The sequence below is a fragment of the Toxotes jaculatrix genome, chromosome 4, assembly GCF_017976425.1.
Source record: "Toxotes jaculatrix isolate fToxJac2 chromosome 4, fToxJac2.pri, whole genome shotgun sequence".
Taxonomy (NCBI): Eukaryota; Metazoa; Chordata; class Actinopteri; family Toxotidae; genus Toxotes; species Toxotes jaculatrix.
In genome coordinates this window covers 5,154,699-5,181,331 of record NC_054397.1, presented here as the reverse complement: position 1 = coordinate 5,181,331, position 26,633 = coordinate 5,154,699, and the positions used below count along the sequence as shown (strand labels likewise).

At 42.8% G+C, this 26,633-nt stretch overlaps 3 protein-coding genes across 3 annotated transcripts; all 3 read right to left on the bottom strand.

Moving 5' to 3' along the window:
• Window positions 1-2,234: 2,234 nt before the first annotated feature.
• Window positions 2,235-6,763, bottom strand: fbxl18 (F-box and leucine-rich repeat protein 18). Its single transcript, XM_041035193.1, has 7 exons — window positions 6,626-6,763; window positions 5,533-5,730; window positions 4,967-5,316; window positions 4,666-4,801; window positions 3,493-4,571; window positions 3,011-3,229; window positions 2,235-2,918 (listed from the first exon to the last, which is right to left on the bottom strand). The coding sequence occupies exons 1-7, from the start codon at window positions 6,644-6,646 to the stop codon at window positions 2,762-2,764; spliced, it is 2,160 nt and encodes a 719-aa protein (XP_040891127.1). The 5' UTR covers window positions 6,647-6,763; the 3' UTR covers window positions 2,235-2,761.
• A 1,276-nt stretch (window positions 6,764-8,039) lies between these two features.
• actb1 (actin, beta 1) lies at window positions 8,040-12,185 on the bottom strand. The gene is made up of 7 exons (XM_041035166.1): window positions 12,043-12,185; window positions 10,794-10,919; window positions 10,443-10,682; window positions 9,650-9,896; window positions 9,364-9,555; window positions 8,977-9,158; window positions 8,040-8,712 (listed from the first exon to the last, which is right to left on the bottom strand). The coding sequence occupies exons 2-7, from the start codon at window positions 10,914-10,916 to the stop codon at window positions 8,569-8,571; spliced, it is 1,128 nt and encodes a 375-aa protein (XP_040891100.1). The 5' UTR covers window positions 10,917-10,919; window positions 12,043-12,185; the 3' UTR covers window positions 8,040-8,568.
• A 3,488-nt stretch (window positions 12,186-15,673) lies between these two features.
• On the bottom strand, window positions 15,674-26,006 carry si:ch211-14k19.8 (flocculation protein FLO11). The gene is made up of 11 exons (XM_041035160.1): window positions 25,571-26,006; window positions 24,712-25,092; window positions 22,305-24,296; window positions 22,140-22,228; window positions 21,972-22,030; window positions 21,279-21,442; window positions 20,099-20,264; window positions 19,818-20,009; window positions 17,603-17,824; window positions 16,114-16,273; window positions 15,674-16,026 (listed from the first exon to the last, which is right to left on the bottom strand). The coding sequence occupies exons 1-11, from the start codon at window positions 25,611-25,613 to the stop codon at window positions 15,952-15,954; spliced, it is 3,543 nt and encodes a 1,180-aa protein (XP_040891094.1). The 5' UTR covers window positions 25,614-26,006; the 3' UTR covers window positions 15,674-15,951.
• Window positions 26,007-26,633: the final 627 nt, after the last annotated feature.

Genomic DNA, 26,633 nt, shown 5'->3' with positions numbered 1-26,633 from the left:
TGGCGGACTCGGTGCCCCGCGTGGTGGTCACAGTGGTACCGTGGTTTAGCTGAACTACGAGCTGAAACCAGCTCCAACTCACGGCTCAGCGTCCGGTTTTATCAGGTTACACTTTAACTCAAAGTCCCGGGTCTTCACCCGATGAACAACAGTATTTCACAGATTTGAAGAAACTCAAAACCAGCGCCTCCGTGTACACCTGCTCTTGGCGTCCTCGCGGCCTTCACCTGCCCCTTTTAAGTCCCACCCCTTTAACAACCAGGTGGGTCGTCATCTCTGATTGGCTAATGATTGGCCACTGATAATTGAGCCAGATCATAACATTACAGGCCATGTATTACGAAACCAAACAGAAACTCATAGGAGTGTGCCATAGTGCAAAATTTGGCATGATACCAAGTAAATACAGGGCCAGTACTGCTGATACCCATACCAATATCAATACTTTATACTCAGAAAAGCAGCTTATCTATTTTTGTGTAGGGCGGAGCAATGCGTCATAATGACGTGAATGCAATATGCAAACGAATGAAAATTTTAAAATTGAATTTTCATAATCATTGAATGATTTAGTGATTTTTCAATTAGTTGATCATGATTATGATCATAATAAAACACAGGACAAAGATTTTAGGTAAATAAAAAATACTTTTTAAGTCAAAATTCAAATTTTACTTTTTCAGTTAAGATTTTTGTTCAGTATTTAATAGAAGAGGGCAAATTAAAAAAGTGCAAATAACTAAACAAAAACAAAAACTACTATTGGCTGTCATTCATGACCTTTGGCTAAGGTCCCCTTTTGGTTCCAACCACAGATTTATAGGTTTTTGTTCAGGAACAATAACATGTTTACATTTTTCCCTTTTATTGCACTTGCTGCAATTGCAATTGCTGACCACTAAATTTGCTACTGTTACTATGTTTATCTGTTTTGTATTTGACTTTTACTGCAGTTAGTATGACTACTGTTATCACTGCTAATCACAGTAATAATCTGTCTGATCCTATGAATGGATCTAATGTGCCTGCACCATGCCAGGACACTGGAATCCTCACAGGACTTTGTTTTCTCTTGTTTTCTTGTGTGCTGATGTTTTGCCTTTGGGAAATTTTCAGAGCACCTCACAGCTGCTCCGATAGGCTCATTATCAGCCGATTTGGGCCTGACAAACTACTGCTATTTATTCAAAAACCAAACATGGTATCGCCAAACAAATTTCATCATCAAAGCCACGAGACCTTAAGGAACACAGTGATGTATTTTTGTTGGTCCTAGTGTCAAAAATGTGGATAATATGGCAAGTTTAAAAAAGGGTATTTTCTGCTTTTCTCCAAAAATCCTCTTCTCGATTTACATTTCAAAATTTTCCAAAATCATTCATGATCGGTCACTGTTCAGAAACTACACAACTTAGGAAAAAAGCTGAATACACCTTGAATACACAAGACTTGTGTCTAAATTTTTAAGTTTGAATGGAGTTCCTAGGTGAAAGTATGCCAGAGCAGTTGATGTTTGAAAAACACTGAAAAATTGCGACTTTTTTGACTTTTTTTTTTACCTCGTCTCTATGGGAAATTTTTTGCAGTTTTTCACAAATTATGTTGTGAAACCTGAATATTCTGGAGAAAAAAAATACAACCACACCGAGTCCAATCAAGCCGCACGTTTTGATGTATAATTTGTTGGTGTGCACTCAACAGCGTGGGATGAGTTACGAACCGAAATTCTAGATGTAAGAAAAACGAGAATAACAATAGTGTGCAGTGCTACACCCCACACCACTAATGATTTTGGTGATGACTGCTAGCAAAGATGTAGACTCTTGTTTTTAGTGTAGTTCTGTTTTAGTGTATTCTGCTTGAGAGGTTTCATATTTGTTATGGTAAACACACAATTTCTACATAGCTATAGTTAAAACCATTAGGTATGTCATTGGGCATATTTGTTTAAAAAATACATAATACCTGTATTTTGCTATATGTTTTGATGCAAAATATGAACTTTTACTTATGTGAAAATTACTCAAAACCTTTAAATAAAAAAATAAGCATCTGAATAAATCATCTGTGAAACCACTGCAGAATGGCTGATTTGTATCCTGTAGGACTTATCAAAGTTTTCATTACAGATCATTCTGAACTGAACCAAACCATAAATGTTTACCTTTCATGAACACATGAAAGTAAAAGTACATGACAGTGAAGGAGAAAGTACCAACATACGTAGTGTTCAACTTACTTGACACAGTTGTGGAGACTGGGCCACAGCACAAGCATGTCATCACTGGTGTTGGTGCACAGACAAGAATTATTAAATAATTTATATGGAGTTTATTACAACATCAAAGTTTCAGAACACTTTTTTTTGGCACTTATTTTCAAAATTGCAGACTTTTGTGTGAGAAGACAGAATTTAGACCTTCATGGCACCAAATATGAAATGTTGTGGAGCGAGAGGCTAAAAATACCTACCAGCTCCAGAGCATCACTCTGTAGCTGACCCTGACTTTATACCTCCCTGTGGAGGTGAGCTGAAGTAAGTTTCCCTTTGAAAATCACCATTACTGAGTCATGTAAATGTAAACAGGCATTATTTATGTATTGCTGTAACCGTTGTTGGTGTAACAGATCACACAATCAGAAATCAGAGTGCAAATGACAATCAGTCTCTTTCCTGTGTGATTTTTTTTTCCTGCTGAAAGAAAACAGTCTGAATACCCCAGCTGTTGAGCACCAATCACACTGAAACTTTCTGGTGATGTCACAGTGGTGATAAATGTGGTGGTTGGGCCACATGGCTCTGAAACAACGTTATCCGATCCAGCAGCGTTAGTGGGATATCTCTGATGACTGAAGGCAGGTCCTCATGTTGTAATGGATAGATGACAACACTCAGGGCTGAGCGCTCAACTGAAAATCTAACAGAGAGAACACAAGAAAAGTTGAAATTTGAGATTAGTCTCTCAATGAGGTGTAAGATGAATGTATGTATGTACACACACTCACTAACCTGTCCAGCAGAGCTTTCTGCAGTGTGCGACAAGCCACCAAGGTGCCGCCCATGAACATGTGGCACATGATGACATGACAGCATTGCTCCATGAAACTTTCTGTGGCTGACGGGTCGAAGGTGCCGCTGCGTGAGATAAGGCAGAGACGCTGCAGGCGAGAGCAGGAGGACAGTGCCTCAAAGAACGATGTGTTGGCATTCAGGTAGGGCTGCTCTAACCTAAGAAACAGAGGCAACAAAATTAAAAAAGACAAGCAAATGTTTAAGGCATCACTTTTAATGACAAAACAAAAACACTACATGTAACTACAAGATACAGTCTGAATATATGGTTTGCAAATGAAAAAAATCTGCTAATGCTAAATGGTGAGGAATTTCAGAGATTATTATGATAAATTTAAAAAAACAAACATATGATGGCTATATGATGGTCAGTGTTAACTATTGTAATAAATGAAGGGTACACAGAGGCATTTTCTAACCTGAGTTCCTGCAGCTGTGTGCACTGTTTAAGCGTGTCCAGCAAGGCAGGGGTGTAGTTCATGGTTTTTAGTGATCCCATGTTGGCAAGGGATAAGACCTTCAGGTCTCTGCACTGCCTGGCCAGCTGTACCAGTCCAGTCCCTCTTAAAACCCCAGGAAGCCCAGCCAGAGTCAGACGGCGTAATCGAGGCAAAGCCTCAAGTGCAGCTAAATGCGCATCGCCAACTCCTCGAGCCCACGCACACATACCACGGGGCTCAACACTGGCACGAGTGCAGGGCTCAAGTCGAGGCAGCGCAGAGACAAAACCTGGGCCAATGACCTCTAAGGTCTCTAAAAAAGGGCAGCCAGCTAAGAGCTGAGCGAGCCCTGAGGTGCTGTCCCCTGACAAAGAAGACTCTGAATCAGGCTTGTAGTTCTGGAGTCCAACACGTGCAGCTTTCTTTAGCCCCTGGAACAACGGAGAGTGAGATGTGTTGTTTGTAGAGATGTGATGTGTGTTTAAGCCATCTGACAGAGTGCAGGCAGGCAGAGTGAGAGCACGCAGGTGTCTGAATTTGACCAAGCTGGCACACAGGTGTGTTTCCCCACCCAGCCCAGGCGAGTGTTCATGATGATAGTGTGTGTGCATCAGGTTCAGGTGTTTAATGTTGGAACAGCCATCTGCCAACCGGCTTATTGTCCCAGGAACCAGGTGATCTTCCACATTCCTACACTCTGAGTACAGGACCTGGTTGATCCCGCTGAGGTTCAGGCTGGTCAGCTGCGTAGCATCTCTGACTCCTCCCTCCAGCAGCGACTGGAACACCTGTGGCCACAACGCCGGGCAGCGGCTGAAGCTGAGATGCTTCGGACTGTTTCCCTCCAGAGCTCTCTTTAGTGACAAGGAATCCAGCCAGGACCGTGGGAGCTGCAGGGCCTCCAGGTCACCTCGTTGACCCAAGCTCTGAGCCAGTGAGGGGGCAGCAGGCCAGTGAGCAGGGTTTGGGCCAGGAATCGAGACGAGGAAAACTCTGAGACGCTTAGGAACATGAACACTGAATACTGCCAGGTAGAGAAGGAGCAAGGTCTGGTTTACCTATGGACATTAACACACAGATACACTGGTTACAAACACTGTGCACAGTACTACAGGGAACATAATACATGCACATGCATACAGACAAACTCACCTCTCCTGGAGCCAGCCTAGCAGTGAACTCCTCCAGTTGCTGGTAATGTGGCACACTGCTTTGACCCACCATTAACTGACAGCAAACACCGACACCCTCTCTGGTCACGTCTGGGATGTCAAACTGTAGCATCAGCCTACAGTACACAAACACAAATACGTACATTTAAATATGTTCATATGTTCTTGGGATGGCTATGGCAGTTTGTGTTAAGTGATACTACATGGTCCATAAATGCTACAGCTGGTATCCTGATAATCACGTAAAAATGGCTAAAAGTAAATATAGTGAAGCTCTTTACTTGCGGAGCTGGGCGCAGCATGGCACCACACCATAACTCGGTGTCAACAGCGTCTGTCTGAGCTCCGACAGGCGGCTCAGTGAACCCACCGCCTCTGAACTGAGCTGAGCAGAGTTGAAGCCCGGTGTCACATCAAAAGCAAGTGATCTAAGTAAAGAGAGGGAGGAGAGGAGACGGGACAGACGAAGGGAAGTGAGGCGACAGCCGGTGACATCGAGGTGAGTCACTGCCTTGCAGCGAGCAAGATGCTCCATGGTAGAGCCAGACAGCCAGTAGCAACCATTCAGGCTCAGAGACTGCACGTAATTGGCTAGCTGCTTCAATATGTGCCGGACCAAAAGATCATCAGCCTAGAGGAAACACAAGAACAAAATGCATTAAATGTTTCCATCTGTTAAAATGCAGTAAGTATTCCACTGTGTTGTTAAAGAAATGGTTTTAAATATACAGAAAATTTCACACATAAACTAAAAGATAAATTGTGATAGAGATCATCACTAAAACAATCCTGAAACATGCCTTATCAGTGCAAAGGATAATAAAAAAAATGTCTTCAATAGCTGTACCTGGTACTCCTCAGACAGGCTGACATGTGTGAGCAGGGTCTTATCATGGCACAGTGTCTGTAACTTGTGGCAGACATTTGCCACATTCTGCAGCAGGTCACACACTGGAACATGGCGCAGGATGCACAGCAGGATCTCATCGGACAGATCTGACATACCCACCGAGTTGGACGACATTGTGTCTTCATCGCATACCGCCTGTGACGAACAGCAAACAGTGTCCCAATTACATGCTTTTAGACCTTCTGTGTATCCAGTCAGCCTTTGGGAATAATTAATGAAACGGCCAAAATGCTAAAAATCGTTTGTCTAGCAGCAAATACTGTTTCTGTGTATTATTGAGATCCAGCACAGAGAAAAAAGCTGTTGTTAAGACAGTCAGTTACAGTTATGGCAATATATACAGTCATATTCTTAGAGCTGCATTTGATTTAAAATGAGCAACTATTCTGATAGATAATGGTTTCAGTGATTTTTATGCAAAAATATCAAATGTTTGCTGTTTAAAGCTTCTCATAGACAAGCACTGGATGCTTTTCATTGTGATGCATGATAGTAAACTGAACATTTTTAGCATTTTAGCGACAACTGATTCATCTACAAAAAAAAAACAGCAGATTGATCGAATATGAAAATAATCGTTAGTTGCAACCGTAAACACAGTAACTAAAAATAGCTAATCAGAAAGTGAATGTTTGAGTGTTTCAAGGATATAGTGTTTTGTATCCTAATACAAAGCACTTCGCGGGTATGTACAAAATTATATTGACAGAATTTCAGTGTCACCACCAGCAGAAGTGTCTCTGTCCATCCACACGTCCACAAATTCGCTGTATTTTTGTTTATTAGCCGGTTAACTTAGGCGTAATGTTTGAAAAGAGATACTAAAACACATGTCATTCTGCCACACCGCCTACACGTACTGGCCAAACTTGGCTGAGAAAGTTGATAGAAATCTCAGTGAAGTCTGGTATGACCAGTCTATGGGTATGACCTAACTTAGCGTTACCATAAGCTAACAGTTCCGCTGGTCCGCTCGGCGTTACCGTTAAGAAAATAACCAGCTCGTGTTGAGCTGTGTCGGTTCGCCAACCTGTACAATTTGTCGATCCATGTCCCCTGAAAAGTCCACTCGCTGTCCCACTCATGAACAGAAAGATTTTAAACGTTCATCCAGCCAGCCAGCGTTTCATGGTGCCAGAAAGCTGCTCTACAGTGAACCTTCCGTTGTCAGGACGGATGATGTTTGCTGCTGCACAATGAGGGAGGGCTTTCCAGTGACGGACACATTTCCTGTCGGCCCGGCCCGATTTTTGCTCTTTGCTTTGCTGTTGAATAAAATTACAATTTCACAGCAAAGTGCAAAATATCAAAAGAATGTCACGGAATAAAAACAGAAGATAAAAAGTAGTTTTTAATAAACTATAGGCAACTTAAAATAGTTTGCAGTACTGTTGTACAGTAGGAATATCCACAGTTTAAAACGCTATGATAAAATGTTAATTCCACGAAAAACGACTAATAAACAATAATAAAATCTATATGAATATATATAAATGAATTGATTTGTAATTAATTGAAAAAAGCAGGTTATATATGTATAGAAGTGTGTGTCTGTATGTGTATATATGTGTATATATGTATGTATGTATGTATGTATGTATATATATATATATATGGTACTGATTCATACTATACTTATTTTCACATAAATTTAGTTGTCCACACGATGGCATTGTAACAAAAAGTTCCATTGTGAAGTGATACTCCATCCAGTCTGTCCTCAGAGTACAACACTTGGGAGGTGGCTGTTTGCAATTAAACTCCTTTAATCTCCTTTAAATTCAATTTAACTCCTTTAAGAACAGGTTGATTTATGTCAGTTAATAGGTTCTGATGTTGACAAGTTTTCAACATGGACACAAAAAATGTCCAAACCCATTAAAAACTACTTCTGCTGTAGAATCCTGCAGATTTAATTCTCATTAAAGGTTCTTTACATCACAGAAGAAAGCCATTGAGGAATTTGTGGAATCCAGTAGCAGTATTTTGCAGTAGTTTGACAATGCTTGGTTGAAAGCCTTTAATAGTTAAATGATACAGAGATTGATGCTGAGTACAGGTCTTTTTCATTGCAGATTTTGACCTGGCAGTAGTTAACGCACAAGTGTCTATTCAGTTGTCCAAGTCTTGACAGTGAACCTGCATGAACAATACCAAGACCCTGAAACTGGAGTAGCTAAATGGAATTCAGCCCTCATTAAAATGTCAAAATGCCTTCCATGGTAAAGGCCTACTGATATGGTAGCATGAAAAATAAATAAATAAAATCTCACAGTAATACTGTAGCTATACTTGAATGTGGTTGCCAAGGTTTTTAATGTGAAGAATGTAAAGCAACATTCTAACCTTCATTAAATATTAAAGTGAAGTTAGATACAATAAGAAAATAAGGCTCTTTTGATTTGTGAGGCAAGATAAATAAAGACCAAGTAGTCAGACTGGAATCTCAGACATGTGCGCTTTATTGGGTTGTTGTGTACACCAGAGGCTTGAAGCCCCAAGCACAAACCTTCATACACCTCATACAAGGTAGAAGCTTTGTCTTTTGCATAATGACAAAAACAAACTGGACCAAGTATCGTTTAAGGCTGAAAGTACAAAAAAACAAAACAAGTTTCAGATTACATAATTTACATATTAAGCAATACTACAGGTCTGTTGGGCAGTGGGCCCAGCAGAGAATAAACCTTCATAGAGGCAAATAAGGTGGTGAACAAAGACATCTGGAATGACCTACACAAACACGACAATGGACATCATGTTTCTCACACATTCACACCGCCTGGGACGCTCTGTACTTCCAGCAGAGTTTCTCCCCATCAGGGGGCATGGTGCCATAGCCATTGTGATGAGGGAAATGGGAAGAGGTGTTGTGGGCTCAGCATACACCAGTGTGTTGGTGTAGGCATGTATGCGGAGCCAGTCGTTTGGGTTTGTAGCAGTGTGTGTTTTGGGGGAGGGAACTGAGTCTGTTTAGAAGCACTTCCTGTGGACAATGCTGGGGCCAGACTCGTCATACTCCTGCTTGCTGATCCACATCTGCTGGAAGGTGGACAGGGAAGCCAGGATGGAGCCTCCAATCCATACAGAGTACTTCCTCTCTGGGGGAGCAATGATCTACAGGGAGGAACATGGAAAAAAAGTTGTTAAAAATACAAAAGTCTATTCACATCTGTTTGTAATTGCATTTCCTGCAAGTACTTTATGTCTACAGTTTAAGTACAGTAGAAGGTAAAAGGCAAGCAATAAATTAAATACTGCATTAACAGTGCTTGTCCACTGAGTGGCAGTAGATGGTAAGGAGTTTTCTGGAACGCCCCACCCCCCCCAAACAGTGCCTCAGGGAGGTTGTGAGTGAGTGAAGAAGGGGAGGAGTTTTACCTTGATCTTCATGGTGGTGGGTGCCAGGGCAGTGATTTCCTTCTGCATACGGTCAGCAATGCCAGGGTACATGGTGGTACCTCCAGACAGCACAGTGTTGGCATACAGGTCCTTACGGATGTCCACATCGCACTTCATGATGCTGTTGAAGGTAGTTTCATGGATGCCACAAGACTCCATACCTGTGAAGAGGGTGTGAGGTCAAATGTAAGTCACTGTTTGTGTTCAATATATTTTGATCAAATTTAAAACTCAAGTCTTATCTTTGCCCATTCAACTACTATACCTCCTAAAAATTTAACCACCTTTATGCACTTCTTATTAAATATCAAGTGCATTTAGAAGAGGTTTCTGCCTTTAAAATTTTGTTTCCATGAAGTTACTTACCAAGGAAAGAGGGCTGGAAGAGGGACTCGGGGCAACGGAACCTCTCATTTCCAATGGTGATGACCTGTCCGTCAGGCAGCTCGTAGCTCTTCTCCAGGGATGAAGAGGAGGCAGCAGTTCCCATTTCTTGCTCAAAGTCCAGTGCAACGTAACAGAGCTTCTCCTTAATATCACGGACAATCTCACGCTCGGCTGTGAGAGAAGAAAAGACATTTTGTCATATTTTGTTCTCCCATAACTTCAAATATAAGCTTATCTTGTTTGCCAGTGTTTGTGTGCTGCTCACCTGTGGTGGTGAAGCTGTAGCCCCTCTCAGTCAGGATCTTCATGAGGTAGTCTGTGAGATCCCTGCCGGCCAGGTCCAACCTGAGGATGGCGTGGGGCAGGGCGTAGCCTTCATAGATGGGGACTGTGTGGGTCACACCATCACCAGAGTCCATGACAATACCAGTGGTACGACCGGAGGCGTACAGGGACAGCACAGCCTGGATGGCCACATACATGGCAGGGGTGTTGAAGGTCTCAAACATGATCTGGGAGGAGAGAGGGAGACAAGAGATGAGTCATTGAGTCTGTGAGTCAAAGTAACCTGAAATGAGCTGGAGAGGATTAGTACAGTCAGATCTAGTTTTGTTTTGAGTATTAACCCCACACTAAAACCGGTCAATATAATAATCAGCACTTTAATTTAGTCATGTTGACTGTACAAGATGGAGTGCAGCATCTTGCTCTGCCATTATCTGTTGAATCATGCAGTCACCAGTGTAGTTAGATGCTTGTCATCTACTCTAGCCAAGTCCAACACAAGCCTAATTTGAAAACAGCAGTGACCATGCTGGAGCTAGTCATTCCTGATGCATCACAGTGCAGAGAGATAGAGACCTGAAGCATCCGCAGTGATGGAAAGATCAGCTCAGGATAGAAGAAACCTGGAGATTGAAGGAGCAGGAGGAAATAAACAGATTGAGAAGAAGAAGAAAGGCCTGGGCGGCAACACAGTTCCCTGTTGTTGGTCCCTGCAGGGGAGCTGAGCAGGTTTCCTGACTGAGTGGATTTGTGAGTGTGTTAGCCAATGTTACCTGAGTCATCTTTTCCCTGTTGGCCTTGGGGTTCAGGGGGGCCTCCGTGAGCAGGACTGGGTGCTCCTCAGGGGCAACTCTCAGCTCGTTGTAGAATGTGTGATGCCAGATCTTCTCCATGTCATCCCAGTTGGTGACAATACCGTGCTCAATGGGGTACTTAAGGGTCAGGATTCCCCTTTTGCTCTGTGCCTCGTCACCAACATAGCTGTCTTTCTGGCCCATACCGACCATCACACCCTGGGATGCAAAGAGCAGTATGATTAAAAACTCAAATCAAAACTTCAATGTATTAAATTGTACATTATTTAAGGTTTGGGATTTCTATAATGCGATGGGGAAGCTGTATACCTGATGCCTGGGACGTCCAACAATGGAGGGGAACACGGCACGTGGAGCATCATCTCCTGCAAAGCCAGCTTTGCACATACCGGATCCGTTGTCAACAACGAGGGCGGCGATTTCGTCTTCCATTTTCTGGATAGAGAGGGAGGGGAGGGATGACAAGGGGGAGTGTGTTTAAAACCCATGCTCTGTGACAGTTATGAGCTGCATCTGGCAAACATCAACTCGGTTAAATCCTTGTCATTATGGAGACCGGACGCTGGATGTCGCAGTGGCGCAGATTCCAGTCCAAATCCAGAGCTGTGAAACAAAGGCAGTTTCTCCCTCGGTCTGGCCATGGCCATATAAGGCAAAAGTGAGAGCAGCTTAGAGACGGCGGCAGACCGGCCCGTCAAGCCGCCCCGTGAGTCGTTAAACCTCAAATGACACCGACAGCCGGCCACTCCCTTCACCGGGATCATCATCATCATAGTAACTGAATTAACCATCCACACATGGCTAACGTATACTTTATGAGATCTGCTTTAACAGTTGGAGTGAATGAACTTCCACCCCATGTCATGTCGGTCAATAGGTGTACCGTTATGTCGTGACCACTGTAGTTACAAGGTTATGTTAAAAAAAAAAAAAAAAACAACCTCTGACTGTCATTCATTAGATGTTAGATTAGGAAATTCCTGCATAGGTGTAAATGTCACAGAAACACTTTTACATTTCAACCTATAATATCTGTTAAGTTTTAAGTTTAATCCATCAAAGCTGCCGTCATCTGTCTGTGAGTGTATGCGTGTGTGTGTCTGTGTGTGTGTGTCTGTGTGAAACCGGAGACACCAGCCCCGGAGACCGTGCCAAAGCAGATGCTTACATGTAAGCGAGAAGGTCAAGCTTTTTCTAACGCAGTCTGATTTGTTAAACTGATGAAGCGATGACAGCACGGAGCAGCCGGGTTATTTCCACACTGTTCGTTAAACATAAACGACAGCATGCCGACCCCATATCTAGTTACACCTGAGCTTTAGTGGGAGCTTCCTCTCAGTCTGCTGGGTGCAGAAAGATGCAATGAATGACGGAGCGAATTTAAGTTCCAACGGCTTCTTTAACTTGAGAGGAGCCGCACAGAAAAACCCTCGCATCGCAACTTAACCGGCAGACTGAATTCAGCTTGCAGGCTTAAAATATCACGTACACATATATTAAGGAGAAGTATTTAAAATACCGCAAAAAAACTTTCATTCTTATTCCGCAGTTCTCTTACCTGTGTGAGGGAGGGTTATCGGCTTAAGAGGACTGTGACTGAGCGGTACACTCCCGGAGGATTCAGTGTCTGAACTTCACTGCAATGGAGGCCAGTAAATTGCAGCGTTTTATCAGAGCTCGTGCTGCAGCCCCTCTCCATAAAAGGAGAACTTTCCGCACGGCGCCCTCTGATTGGTTCTGCCGCATCCACTGGGTGTGGCGCATGCAGAAAAGGGCTCTGCTCTCTGACAAGACAGGGGGGACAAGCGACAAGAAAACTAACCCATATCTACTATCAAAATGATCAATCCGGGCTTGTTCAGTGTTCAATAAAACATACATCTCTCTCTTTCTTCATCATTATTATGAAAGTGATGGTGATGAAATACAAGTATGACACTCAGGAGCAACAAATCACAGAACTCTTACTGTAAAACACACAACGTGGACTTAAAGTAAGCAGCAGACTTAAAATATGTGCTTTTCTGTTTTTAGTATTGCTTCATTTAGATTATTTTTATGTAATTCGTATTAGTTTTAAACCCTGACATCATCCAAACTGGGAAGGGATCTACATTATATCATGGTTAGGCAAACTCCGAACCACATCTGATTATATAAACCCATGCTATTGTCTTATGCTCTATCTTTGTGTACTGGAGGAATATCTAAGTGCAGAGCATAGACAAACATATTCATAATTCATCAAATTTAACTGAAGGACAAAAAAGGATCCAGAATCTAGACCTAGATTGTACTGAAGACTGCTAATGCATTTGTTGCAGATCACAGTTCTCTTATTAACTGCAGGTAGTTGTGGTTAGTAGTGCCAGCACATGGGGTGATTACAATCTCAGGGTCAGTGACAGCCCTGTTAACACCCCGACTGACACGTCTGCCCTTGGCATACCACTGTGTCTCACACATCCCACAAACAAAACACATACACACCCATGCAGAGCAAAGTGACAGTGATACCATGTGGTCAAGCTGAGGTGTGTTTACAGCAAACACTGTGTAACTCTCCTATCTCTCATCACTTGTCTGATAATGTTTGAATGAGTGGAGGGGGCAGATTAACCTTGCTGGCCACAGTGAAATGAGATAGGTGTTTAATTTCTAGAACATGTATGGTGTCAGACTGAAACTTCAAGTCTTGTTATGAAATTTCTGTTCACAAATGTGACTCACTTAGACATGCATGGACACACCTGCTTGTGAACACACCCATATATGTCACGCAACATGATTCATTACACTTGTTTAGATGTTACGTTTATTTTAATGAACACACACTTGGAAATCTTCAAAGCCCATCTTGTAAATTGACCAGAGACTAAGTGGGTGGGTCAGGGTGCTGTTTTAACTCAATAAGGGCACCGGACAAAGACTCATAAACTCATAAACATAAACTTACACTAGGAATTCTCACTGGCTCTGTGTGTTCCTAATAAGGATATATGGAAGCCAGCTCACCAAAAGAGACAGGAAGCAGGTTTCACAGAGCCTCACTTCTGCAGATGTACGCAGGAAGTGACCACACAGACCTACAGACACACACATCCCCATATGTTATCAGGAATGGTGCAGCTAAGGACAGCATAGAATGAGCTGATCAGGGAATTGGCTTTTCAGACTCGCATTATCCTGCTATACACACACACACACACACACACACACACACACACACACACACACACACCAAGTTTAGACCCAGGGCAGGACAACCATCCCTTTAAGAGTTCCTTTGGATGACGTCCATATAAGGAGAAATTGGAGCAAGTCACATGGGGGGAAGAATGCACTGCTCAGGTCATGTGACCAGTCTGAGGAAATGAATGAATCTCCCTTTTTAAGGCGTGTATGTGTGAACGTGCATGTTGCTTTATTATGCCACTGTTCACCTTGATTTCCATGTTCTACACCCATATACCCAGATTTATACTTAGATTTCCTTCTTTTTTTGTTTTAACTTTGTTCTCACTAACACCTCCCTGACAACAATTTTTTCATTGTTTCCTCTGGACACTCATGCCATTCCTCAAGCCATTGCAAAACTCGGCAGCGTGCATGACTCATGCATGCATTAGGATTACAACACACACACGTACGCGCTCCCTCCCTGCATTGCTCTCTCGCACAGTCAGAGGAACTCACAGGCCTGGCTCTCAGCTCTGACTAAGACCGTATATGGAAGAAGCAAGCAGGTAGCTTCTGTCCACTTTTCACTCATCTCTCTTCCCATCTCTAGCTCTCTCTCTCTCTTTCAAACACACTTACTAGCTTCCTTTATTTGCCACATTTTCCTCTCTCTCCCGAATCAGTCACTCCCTTATTCATTTTCCCAGGATAGGGACATTTATAGGAGCGCAAGATGAGGTCAGGGTACATATTTGCCTGTTTCACTCTCTACCAGTCTTTCCCAGTCATTTATGGCATCACATTCCAGCTGTTTCATACATAGCATTGAGAGGAGGTGTGGCTCGTGTGGTGTGCGCTCAAGTGAGAAAGAAAGAGTAAGGAGGTATGTGAAATACTGTTGGAAATGTAATATTATCAGATACTAATTTATATAGATAGAAATCCCCTGTCAAATAAACTCAAAGAAAAATGAACACATCACACCTATTCTCAGGTCTGTGCACCGTGTTTCATAGAATAGAATTAAAGTTACTGCTCTTTTGTGGTTTAGGTTCAAATACATCTCTGACTGTCTGTAACCATCTGACCCTTCTCAGATCATTTGGTACTGGTCAGCTAACCTTTCCAGAGTCTGAACTAAACATGGAAAAGCAGCATTTAGTTACTATTTCTCACTATCAAGCTGGCCTGGACCAGTGGCTAGATGAACCTGAACCTTAACTTGTTTTTGGTACCTCAATAACATAATATGACAAGATTTTGACACAGTTCCCCTTTCTAAGACAGGACCACAAGATTAGAAAGACTAATAATGCCGGATACACCTTGCTTTCACTGTGCGCGTACTGTGTCAGTTCCTAAACAAATGCAGTAAATCAACTGGATACAACCTGGGGCTTTTGGGGCTCTTTGGGGTCTGGGGCCCCAGGACAGTTGCCTGCTTTGCCTGGTTGGTAATCCAGTCTTGGCTGGAACTTCTAGAAGATATTTTGGAAGGACAGAGAGACATTAATCCCACATGCAACTAGGCTGAACAATTCTTAGTGACTCAAATTTTAATCTTTGTTTTATTTATTATTAGCATAGATATGGAGTCATGTTTCTGGGTGCCTGGAAAATATTTTTTTTACCAATGAGGGAAATATCTGGCTCTTTAGCTCTTCTCCAGCTAGCTGCTAACTTTGTAATTTGCTGTTTGCTGCTGGGTAGTTGGTGTACAGTGGCTTTTTTGTTAAAAACACCTACCCGCTGCAGTCAAAAAAAACAAACAATGAGCTGTAAGTCAGGTGGTATTTCTTTCATTCTTTCTTTGATTGACTCTTAGGAGATAGGAATTCTTCGATGTATAGGGAAATCGTAAATTTTTAAACTTTAACCATTGTATATGTAACATGCAATACAAAAAGGCTTGCCTTGCTAAGTGATGACCTCTGAGTGTGCAAAGCTCAGTATGTTGAAACACACAAGAACTTAATAACAGAATAAATATATTCCTTTCCTGAGTAAGACTTCTGTTTATTCAAGAATTATACTGGACGCGGAGCCATGGATATTTACACAGCCTCTTTGTTTTTAAGTCTTTACCGTATATCCTACATCCTTTCAGAATGAACATATTAGATTCAAGCTGGAAAATGTAGCAAGAATTTAACAAAAATATATATACACATTTACACTTACTGTTTTGCAATTTTTATTAACAAAAAAGAACATCTGAGCCTTAGATTACAAAAATTATCTGCAAATACCAGTGTCAGAACAGATTTGATTCGTCTTTATGTGTGTGTCAAGCAGTCCAGCTCTTCCCCAGGTCTGCCAGCTCCATGCCTTCACAGTAGGACCGTGGCCTTGAAACCCTCACCTGGTTTCACAAAGGAACAGCACATGATCACATAATGAAACCAGATACACCTCTTTCAAACACAAACACACATAATCAAACACTCACTGTGGGTGTCCTGTGGGAAGCCAGTTGCTGCAGAAGTGGGAATGGAGTCCACTGAATGGGTTCCACAGGCCAGCTACAGACTGAAAGGTCACTGGCCTTACCTGAGTCCAACACACCATCCCCCATACTCATTTCACTTCCCCTCCAACCATACCGAGAGCTACAAGTAATACAGAGATCCAAGGGATTAGTCATCATCTTTGTATGTGTGAAAGACTCTAAATATTTAGACATATATTTACATTTTTACAGTAATAGCTTAAGATAAAGATTAGGAGAGAGACAGAAATATAGCTTTACTCATTAATTCTTGGGTCCAAATACATCTCTACTGTTTCATTAGCTTTATTTTAATAGACGTTTAGGAGAATCATTTGTGGTCAATATTTTAAGAACAATCAATTGACAATTCCTATCAATCAGTGGACTTTCAATGTCACTAAATTGCATTAACTTAGTTATTGTTATGCTTAGACCTTTTATATTTGTTTTTTACCCCTTTATTTGTTTGTTTGCTTTTGCATTGGTTTAAATAAAGTACTCGATCATATAGTTAAAGATGCTCAAATAAATATTTCCATATTGACAATGGATGAAATGACAATGTAAAATGATAGGGACTTGTGAGAATGCCACCCCCCCAGAGAACTATCCCTCCACTGAGCTCTGCAGGTTTTTCAACATCTTTCAGATTATTGCTTTCATTTTCTGCCCCTATTAGCAATGTTTCCAGACGCAGGCACCCTGTTTAGCGAAAAGCAGCGATAAACCCACTGTGCTGTACTAGCCCAGCTCTAAATGGCAGAGAGACAAAGTGAGCAACTAGATGATGAAGACAGTGGAGCATTTAGCAGCTACAGAGCCAAATATTTCCCTTGGGAGTTAGACAAGACCGCAAGAGAGCTAAAAGGAGAGCTAATTTACATTTGTCACCTGGCCTGACATGACTATAAATGAATACTAATGTTGCTCCGTGTGTGCTGGATTTTGAATAAGCAACTGTTTGCTATCACATTTACTATTAACAGCTTTATAGTGTGATAAAATATCACTGTTTGTCCTGCTGCCCAAAGTGGCCAAAAAACCCTTTATGCATGTTTAAAGGAAGGTCTATTGATTTTCATAAGGTCCTTATTTACATTAGAATTTATTAAAATGATTCAAATTTACACTTATTATTTAAAAAGTGTCATCATTTTTTTTGTTTGAGTAGTAAAGTAAGTAAAACAGCAAATCTTGTGTCTGTATGCATTCAGCTAGCTTGTTTGTTTTTATCCTGATTATTACTTTCTTACTTACCTCTTGAACCTTAAGTTGCTTTATATGGTGTGCACTTGACAGCAGAGTAAAGGAACATGTATAAGGTATGCATAAACTATTACTTTCATGTTGTCATGTGGATTTCACCTGAGTAACATATTAACTTAAACATTCAGACACTGTCAAGCACATTGACAGTTCATGTGCAACACTGAATGTGTGTGTGTACCTGTGTGGGTAGATTGTATTGATGTGTGTTCCGTGGCTGGGGCAGGTGGAAGCCAGTGACAGCGTGTCGTCGTGGTAACAGCAAGGGCGGTCAAGTGCCCGCAGGTGCAGCAGCTCATCGGAGCGTGTAAATGCAGGATTGTCCAGTGAGTCTGCTGATCCCGCCCACGAGCGCAACCAGAACCGACCCGACAGCTCATCAAAATGGTTGAACCTGCGATAACTGCACACACAGCAAATCATTAGAGGTTACATAGCCACAGGACATTTATTGTATCTGCTTCAATTGAAACTAGATTATAGTTAAAATTACTGCCACCACAAACCACAACCCCTAACATACAGCCAGAGTCATAGAGAACTATCTTCAACAAGAAGAAGAACAAGGATTCCTGCAACAGATGGTCTCGCTCTGCCAGAGCCCTGATCTTAGCACCATCAAGTCAGTCTGGGATTACGTGAAGAGACAGAAGACACTGAGACAGTCTAAATCCTCAGGAGAGCTGTGGCAAGTTCTCCAAGAAGCTTGGAAAAACCTTCCTGCCAAGTGCAAGTGTACCTAGGAGAACTGGTGCTGTTTGACAGACAAAGGGTGGCCAACAAACATTACTGGGATATAGTTTGTGGTGCTGCTGAATTGCATTATGTTGACAGGTGTTCCTATTATTTTGTCCACCCCATTCAAATCAAAAAGGGTAGGCTAAACAACAGACACACCTCTGCATGTCACCTATGAGTATGACAGGAGTGGATGCGGTCTTTCATTGTTGTATCTGCCCCAAGGTTTGACATGTTGTGCATTCTGAGATGCTTTTCTGCTCATATAAAGTAAAGTTATCTGAGTTACTGCAGCCTTTCTGTCAGCTCCAAACAGTCATTATCCTCTGACCTCTCTGATCAACAAGGTGTTTCTGTCTGCAGATCACTGGCTGTTTTTTGGCACATTCTGGGTAAACTCATCAGTTTCAGAAACACTCAGAACAGCCTGTCTGGCACCAATAATCAAAGTTAGCAGTTTCTGTCTGAACTATGCCTGTGTCCATACTCAATATTTAAGTTTAATGTAGGCAATAGGAACAAAACCACAGTGTCTCTGTTCAAGTGGGAAAGCTCTTCCTTGTTGCAACCCCACTTTGTGATTTGGGTTCAGATGACAAGTGTTTTAACACAAAAATCTTGGCTAATGCAGCTTTAAGAGGCTGACTCTGGCTCCACATGTCTACATTCAGCACATTTGCAGAGGCCTGTCCAAATCCACAATTCATTCAAATTCACACAAGGTCTCAAGTGGACTATTGGGGAGCGTCTAGAGTCTGCTTGGAGTGGGAATTTCTCAGATTTTGCTTGGAAATTTATCCACTGTTCATAGTAATATGGATGTGACCAGAAATTATTAATGATAATACTGCAGAACAATCAGTCTAATTATGTCAGCTTCACACAATTAATAAGTCATAATCTTCATTTTTGATGTATAAACCTATTGTAAGCTTATTTAACGAAGTTTATCTTGCATAAACTGCCAACATAAGAATGTCTACTTTTTAAAACAATTCAGGAAAATAATCTGAAGTGGGTAAGAGAAATTTTGACTCATCACCATGGAAGTGAGTGAGGTCTGTCCTGTCTAATACATCCCCTCGTGGCTCAGCACCATAACAGACGATGTGATGACAGTGAACGCATCAGGGTATGTATGACTGAACAGCTGTCTGCAAGTCTGGATAGTGGATATTTAGATTCAGACAGAGTCTCAACATTTACCAGGGTTCCATAGCACAGCTTTCATCTTCAGTATGTGTTTCTACAGCCACACTATGACACCTAGTGGATATGATTGTAATTACATTTACTGTACATGAAATTATGCCCATTTCAGTGGTTTTACCTTTCTTAAATACTTTCGCTTCCCTGGTCTGTTGGGAAGGGTGACACACTTACAAACTAAAAGTTGGACTGTTTGAACAGCAGATTATGCACATGTAGACTTTTAGTCAACACTATCAGACCTGTAGCAGGTGCTTCAGTAGCTAAGAAGCTTATCAGTCTCATAGTTGGCAGTATCAATTTTAGCAAAGACTTAAAAAGCAGGTTTCATAATATAGTCAGGCCAACCCTGCAAAAACCCTGCATTGTGTATATTAATCTTCGGATTGTAGGCTGTGTGCTGCCAGCATTGACTATATATATATACACAAAAGTGAGTGAGTGTGTACCTGCTGCGGGTCTGATCTACTTTGGCCTGGATCAGAATGGCTCGGTAGCGTCGCACCGCCACAAAGGCCAAAACGCCAATGACTGTCACCATGACGAGTAAGATGGCAAGACATGCCCCCACGAGCCGTGCTCTAGTCATCCTCACATCACACCTCTGACCCATGTACCAGAAGTCCTCTCCTACAAGACAGCTAGTACACAAACAAAAAGACACTCACTTATGTGCACAGACATTAGAGACAGACAATTGGCATACAAGAATGTGTGTTCTTGCTCTTACCGGCAAATTGGAAGTTGGCCTGGATGGTGCGTACAGATGCCGTGGTGGTGGCAGTAGGCAAAGTGACAGACAGAGGAACAGCTATAGTTTGCAGTGCCAGGCTGGGACACACATTTGTAGCCTTCTGGGCACTGCAGCAACCAGTCACACACATCACCCTGCAGACCTGGAAGGAAGACATGTTAAAGGATAAGGCTGGTGTCATTCTTTATTTTTATTACTGTTAAAAAATCCCATAAAAATCCCATAAAAAGACAGTGTGTGGCACTCAGCCCCAAGCCCATTCATAACAGATGGGCACTGCAGATCTTAAAAAAACATAGGACACTTTTTTTTAAAAAGTAAAGGTTGTGTCCAAAAACAGATGGGCACTGTAGGTTTTAGCCAGCATTACTCATACAGGAGCAAATTGTGCATCTGTTGAAGATTAATACACATTTAATACACATTAACAACCAAACAGAAACAACAAAATTTTAGCAGCATGATCCTTTAAATGTCTGCTTATTGCTGAAATATTTTTCAGATGATGGGTCATGTGCTCCAGAAAATTAGAATAATAAATACATAGGTTTCGGAAGTCTGTTTAGTGTAATTTAGTGAGTATGTTTACATGCAGAGTTTACATGCAACCTTTCACCAGTAAACAGCAAACAAATGACCGATGACTTTGTTCCACACCACCGTGTGTCTTGACATCAAAATGCAGCCACAGCACACACATCACTCACTGTGATTGTGAAGTTGTACACATGGCAAACACCAAAAGTGAAAGATGATTACATTCCACAGTAACAAGTTTAACATCAGAGCAAGCCAGGTGCGCTCTAGATTTCTCATTATTGGATTATCACTTTAACTGTGTCAATCTAACTGAGTTATAATGTTTACATGAGCCTGCCTGTAACTGGGTTTATTAATTAAGCAGGTTAAGAATGGAATTCCCTCTCTGGTAAATGAAGCCACTGTGGCTGACCGCTGGCCTGGCAGTTAAAGTGTTTTTTGAAGAAAGTCAGAAAGCCGACAGAAGAGAGATGACAGCAAATAAGGGGAGAGAGGTAGAGAGTGGCATCCAGCAAAAGTCCCTGGCTGGACTCGCGTTATAGCCCTCGGACACCAGGTTGCCCGAAAAGCTATTAACCCTTAGTAGTAGCAGGTGTGCATTTCAGCACAGGCTCACCTCCCAGTGTGATGTTGGTGATCTTGGATGATCTGAACCCCTTCCCCTCACGAACAGCCTGAGCAAGTCCTGTTCGCTCCAGCAGTGATGTGGGTCCTGTCATACTGAGCCACTGCAGAGCCCTGCTGGTTTTAAACTCCACCAGGCTCTGCACTGCATGGCCACTGGAACAGCAGCAGGACATTAGTTTCAGCTCCTGCACAGTTTTTCAACCAGTCCACTGCAGCATGGCCACAGTTTGTGTTTCTAATGAATTACTACTACATTAGAGTCAGAGAGCTAAACGCTCAGTTTTCCAAAAAAAGACATGCCTGGTGATCTTTGAAAAACCCAGAAGATTGTTTAACATCACTTCACCTGCTGGTGGCACTACAGGAAAAATCAGGGGATCGCTAAAGTCACTAGGATTCATTCTCTTGGCACCATGGATATCTGTAACAAACTTCATGATCAAGTATTTTTTATTTTTGCAAGAATCGGCCGAAATTTTTTTTCAATAGTTACAAGACTCTCTAAGAAATCTGTAAGTATCTTGAAAACAGCAGTTTATGTTGTTAAACAGCCTTCTGGATTTTTCAAGATCACTGGGTATGTAAGTTGTCTGAAATTTTAATGTCGATTTCCGTGACTTGACTTTTGTGGTAATACATGAGAGGGACACACCGGGGCTAACTGCACTCTACACCACCTCACCTGCTCCAGACTCCCAGCAGCCTGCTAAACCCTGGGGCTTTCTGTAGGTATGGCTCAATCTGAAAGAAACAAGGAGTAAAAACTACATAAAAGTCTAAAGCAATTATATAAGAAGATGTTTATTAGTGTGTTTCTGCATGCATTGTGTTTGTCTACACAATCCCTAACCCAGGCAGCAGTGTCTTCCTCCAAGCCAGAGCTAAAAGCCGATCTGGACTCCTCTACGATTATCTGCAGCAGCAGCTCAATTGACTCCACTGCACAGAACAAGCAAATAATTCCATTACAACAGGCCAGGATATTTAATTTCACACAAAAACACACAAACATTACCTCTAACAGCTGCAGGCTGATCTGGCACAATGTAAAACTTGGGTGTCTGACTAGCTGTGGAGCTCCAAGTGGGTGCAGAGGTGAAAGCAGAAGGTGTGAGCGTCACATGGCTCTCCTGACTGGGATATGGGGTTGTCCGGGGTGGAGGTTGTGGTGGTGGTCCAGCTGTGGGAGTGTGTGTGGTTGTGCTGCTGGGAAACCGTTGCCAAAACTCATCCTCTGTCTCTACTTCTACTCCTCTGTGTCCTGGTCCATAATGTGATTTTGGAGTTGTGAGTGAGAGCAGAGAAGTATGCGTAGTAGTAATGTAGTTGTGGGACTGTTTATGCATAGCAGGGACTTTAGTAGAGGACAGCAAAGGTGTGTGCGAAGATATAGATTTGACTATTGACGATTGTGAGGATGTAGGCACCGTTTTGTGGTCGGCAAACGCTGTAAGCTTTGTGGATTCAGTCACAGAGGTTAAAGATGTGGGTGTGTGAGTGGTGTGTGAACTATCAGAAGCCGCAGTGTGCATTTGTGAAGTTGTAGATTGGTGTAGAGATGTACCGAATGGCAAAGGAGGAACAGGACTGTGTGAATTTGTGGGTGAGTTTTCATGTAAAAGTGTGTAAGTGGGATGCAGCGTATACGTTTCAGAAGTAGTTCCTATGGCAGCTGAGTCTTTGACAACATCTCCCAATGTCAGAGCTGCTCTGGGTGTAGAAGACGAAGCTGTGAAACTTGAAGTGCGGCCTTCAGCTTCGGTAATGACAGGCGAAGAGGGAGCAGTGTTTGTAGTCACGAATGTATTAATGAAATTTCTTTGTGTACTTTCCATTTGTGTGAATGTAGATGATGTGTAAGTTGAGTGTGTGAGGCTCTCTGTGCTCTGTGGAGAGTTTGTCTGACTCTCAGGGGAAGAAGTGGGAGTGTGAAGCTTTCCTCTGTTGTCAAATTTATCAGAGGACGCAAACGCAGCAGTTTGACTGGAAACATCTGATGCAGCAGATTCAAATGAGTCACTTCGACTTATGTTTGGGTGAAATGACGCTGCCGCCACAGTACTAACAGCAGTGTCAAGCTCTGTGATGTGGGCGGTGGATGACTGATGAGTCTTGGTGGAAGCCTGTGAGGATGTAGATGGCTCGGTGGGTTCAGTATCAGCACGTGCACGGCTTGAGTCATCCTGCGGAGGCTGGGTGGGCGATTTTAAAGGGTCAGAGGTGATGGCAGAGGTCAAATCAGAGTTAAGTCTGTCTGTGCTTCTCTGGCTCCTCCAAGAATGGGGGTGTTTCTCTTCAGGTGTCCCGCTAACAGCTCCACCATGTGGGATTAGGACGGTACCACTCTCCCAGGTTGTCAGGAAAGGTAGCTCAGGGGTAGAAGAGGTGACAAGCAGGATGCTGGAGCTGGACACAGTGGGGTGAGCTTGTGTACTTGCATGTCTGTCTACATGTTTAGATGTGTGACTGATTGCATATTTGTATGTTTCCGTGCCAAGAAAGGTGTTGTAGCTTCTGGCTGTTGCATCTGTCAGTGCCATCTTGGTTTGAGGGAGCTCACTGACAGAGTTGGTTTCTGTGTTTGCAGTGTTTGATGTGTCTGTATGATGTGTGTGCTGAAAATAGGGGTGTGTTCTCTCTCTGGCAGATATGGGACCATCAGTGAGGTGAACAGCTCCAGATGTATCCGCTCCATTGTTCAGCCCTTCCTCAGGAAAAGGGAGAGTTTCCCTATCGGCTCTCCCAGCCACAGTGAGTCCCTGCAGGAGTGAGGTGGGGTGCAGCAGCCCCTGGTCCTGGGAGGAGGAACCAGACACAGACTGAAGCCTACGGCTCCACTCTAGACCTTCGTGGAGGCGACCTCTGACCCCTTCTGTCCCTCTCACCGCCTCTTGACTAACAGGCACTGTGCTTGTAAAGCTGGTTCCTGTCTGAGACCAGCGTATGAGGTCTCGGTCTGTATGTGGGCTGGTGTGGTCCTCCGAGGAATTCCTCTCATCTTCCTGGACTGGATGATCAGGGACAAACACAAAAACAGAGAGGGACAGAGTGAGGAGAGGCAGAGTGGAAACCACAACAACATCCCTGTGTCTCTCACACCACAGTGAGTGTGATAAGAACTTTCCAGCTGATAGATTTACAGCTCACAGCTCATTTTGAACAATACATGTCCACAGTATGTTTCCACAGTTGTACCCACAGCATTCCTCTTCTACTGTAAACAGAATTTTATTTTTTCAGTATAGCACTCATTATATATTCAGCGAGACAACAACATAAGCAAAGCCCAGCTCTAAAACATGTCTGATCCAAATGTTATTACGACTATTAGATCAAACTCTCGTGATCAGGGTGCAAGTGCAGGCAAGTGGGCCATACTGATTCAATAAATCAAACTGGGTAATTGTGTTAACCTTTCTCACCATAATAAGACATCTGAATAGCATTTGAGGAATGTCCCGCTCCTGTCCAAGTGAGGGTGGCTTTGTTTCTGTCACAGCCGGAGAGCAGAGCCGTCCCCCCGCTTTCCAGGACCCAATCATGATCTCCCTCGTTCCCAACACATCGCACTGATATGCTCGAACCACTTTCCAACCAGGCTGCCTTCAAAAGTACCGTCCTACCCGGAGGAATATCGATCGTCCAAGTACAAAGTGAAAGGGTTTTGTCAGGCTGGTGGTTCATGGAGTTGAGCCTGTTGGTGTCAGTAAGAAGTCCAGATAAAGTGAGCCTGATGTGACCAACAGGCTCTTGGTCCAGGCTGACATTTCCGTTACAGTGGTGCAACAAGGCCAATGTTTTATCTGAGGAGAAGAAAAAAGATTCTGGTAAAAGAAGGAATCGCTCTGGCATAAATATCCTGAACTCTGTGCGATGACACAACGCTGTGGGCAGTTCAACCAAAGAGCAGTTTTCCACTCTGAGATACTTTCATTTGAGGGACTTTTGAGGCATGAAAAGATTAAAAAGAAAACTCACCCCAAACTCTTTTTACTTATTCCTTTTATTAACCAATGACCCCTAAAATTTAGGCAGAGGAATTCAGTTTACCACTGAACTCAACCCTGTATACTGAAACCCCTAGTAATTTAGTTCATGTTTACAATATAACAGCACAACTGTGACTTTATTTTAAAGTAGTAGATCATGAAAAAGCAGTTACAGCTAAAAATATGTCCAATAGAAAGTTAAGTGATAATAACAGGAGAAAACAATGAGCTCAACAGCAGATTCACAGCAAAAGGCATAAAGCAGAGTCCAGTAACGAGCAGATTTCTTTACCTGTTGTGATAATAAAAAGCAACAGACAGGCGTGGAGCTGCATTTCCAATCCTGAGACATTTCAGTGTCGGAGACCCGTTTAATCCCAAATCCGTACAGATTTTTTTTTCAGACCCGCGTTGTTATGAGGACGAAACGAAACAGCGAAAAGAGTTCTCCAGTTTTCCTGCGGACAGTCCCGACGAAACGGAGAGGCGTCAGAAACTTTCCTTCTCCATCATTTCCTTGTAACGGAAACCGCTGCGCTGTCACCTAAATTAGATACACGTGTGTCAGACAGTGTCCCGCAGTGTGGGATGGACAGAGAGAGAGAGAGAGAGAGAGAGAGAGAGAGAGAGAGAGAGAGAGAGAGAGAGAGAGAGAGGACGGCGGGGGAGACGTTTACACGGCCTCCAGGCTGTTCCGTGCGGTCGCTTGAATCAGTCCGCATTTTCAGAGATGAGAGGAAGGAATCCAGCGGTCGCTGCAGGAGCTGGGCTTTTTTACGCACTGCATAAACCTTTGCACAGGAAACCTTTACCACAGGAGGCATGAAGACATGAGGGCGGGGGCAATTCATTAGTGCTTTTACATTTACACCCCACTGTGTGACAGACAGAAACATGGCCACATTAAGCTGTTAAGGGGCAAATATTTGTTGTGTGCCCCCCTACACACACAACTGAATATGTACCCTGCTGACTCTAAGGGAACTAAGGGAACCTCCAACAAGACAGGACCACATAATTATCTAATATGCAGGACCCACCTTAGTTTATATTGTACTTTGGTGGTGCAAATAACTTAATGCATTTATAACTAATCAGATGGACCAAACCAGCAGAGGCAGCGGAAACAGCGTTTTTTTGTGAAGGCTCTGAGGGTCTGGGGCATCTAGGCAGTTTGCAACTTCGCCTGGTTTGTTATCAGCCTTGGACAGGGAGTGCTGGAAACCAGCGTGTCAAGCTCTGAGTTATATTTTTGGTTGTTTAAGACTATTATCATTTGAATTTGCATTGTACTAATGTGCATATAGGTCTAAATAAAATGGAATTGGGCTTACCAGTGCTGATTAGTGGTTTAA

What these genes read in the sequence shown, in the direction of transcription:
- actb1 (XM_041035166.1), bottom strand. Translation starts at nt 10,916, where the DNA reads ATGGAAGACGAAATCGCCGCCCTCGTTGTTGACAACGGATCCGGTATG. An exon ending in TTGGACGTCCCAGGCATCAG is followed by an intron (nt 10,683 to 10,793) that starts GTATACAGCTTC and finishes TTTGCATCCCAG; the next exon opens with GGTGTGATGGTCGGTATGGG. An exon ending in CCACCACCATGAAGATCAAG is followed by an intron (nt 8,713 to 8,976) that starts GTAAAACTCCTC and finishes TCCTCCCTGTAG; the next exon opens with ATCATTGCTCCCCCAGAGAG.
- fbxl18 (XM_041035193.1), bottom strand. Translation starts at nt 6,646, where the DNA reads ATGGATCGACAAATTGTACAG. An exon ending in GCCTGTCTGAGGAGTACCAG is followed by an intron (nt 5,317 to 5,532) that starts GTACAGCTATTG and finishes TGTTTCCTCTAG; the next exon opens with GCTGATGATCTTTTGGTCCG. An exon ending in TGCTGCGCCCAGCTCCGCAA is followed by an intron (nt 4,802 to 4,966) that starts GTAAAGAGCTTC and finishes TGTGTACTGTAG; the next exon opens with GCTGATGCTACAGTTTGACA.
- si:ch211-14k19.8 (XM_041035160.1), bottom strand. Translation starts at nt 25,613, where the DNA reads ATGCAGCTCCACGCCTGTCTGTTGCTTTTTATTATCACAACAG. An exon ending in TATTCAGATGTCTTATTATG is followed by an intron (nt 24,297 to 24,711) that starts GTGAGAAAGGTT and finishes CTGATCATCCAG; the next exon opens with TCCAGGAAGATGAGAGGAAT. An exon ending in CTGCTGGGAGTCTGGAGCAG is followed by an intron (nt 21,443 to 21,971) that starts GTGAGGTGGTGT and finishes CTGCTGTTCCAG; the next exon opens with TGGCCATGCAGTGCAGAGCC.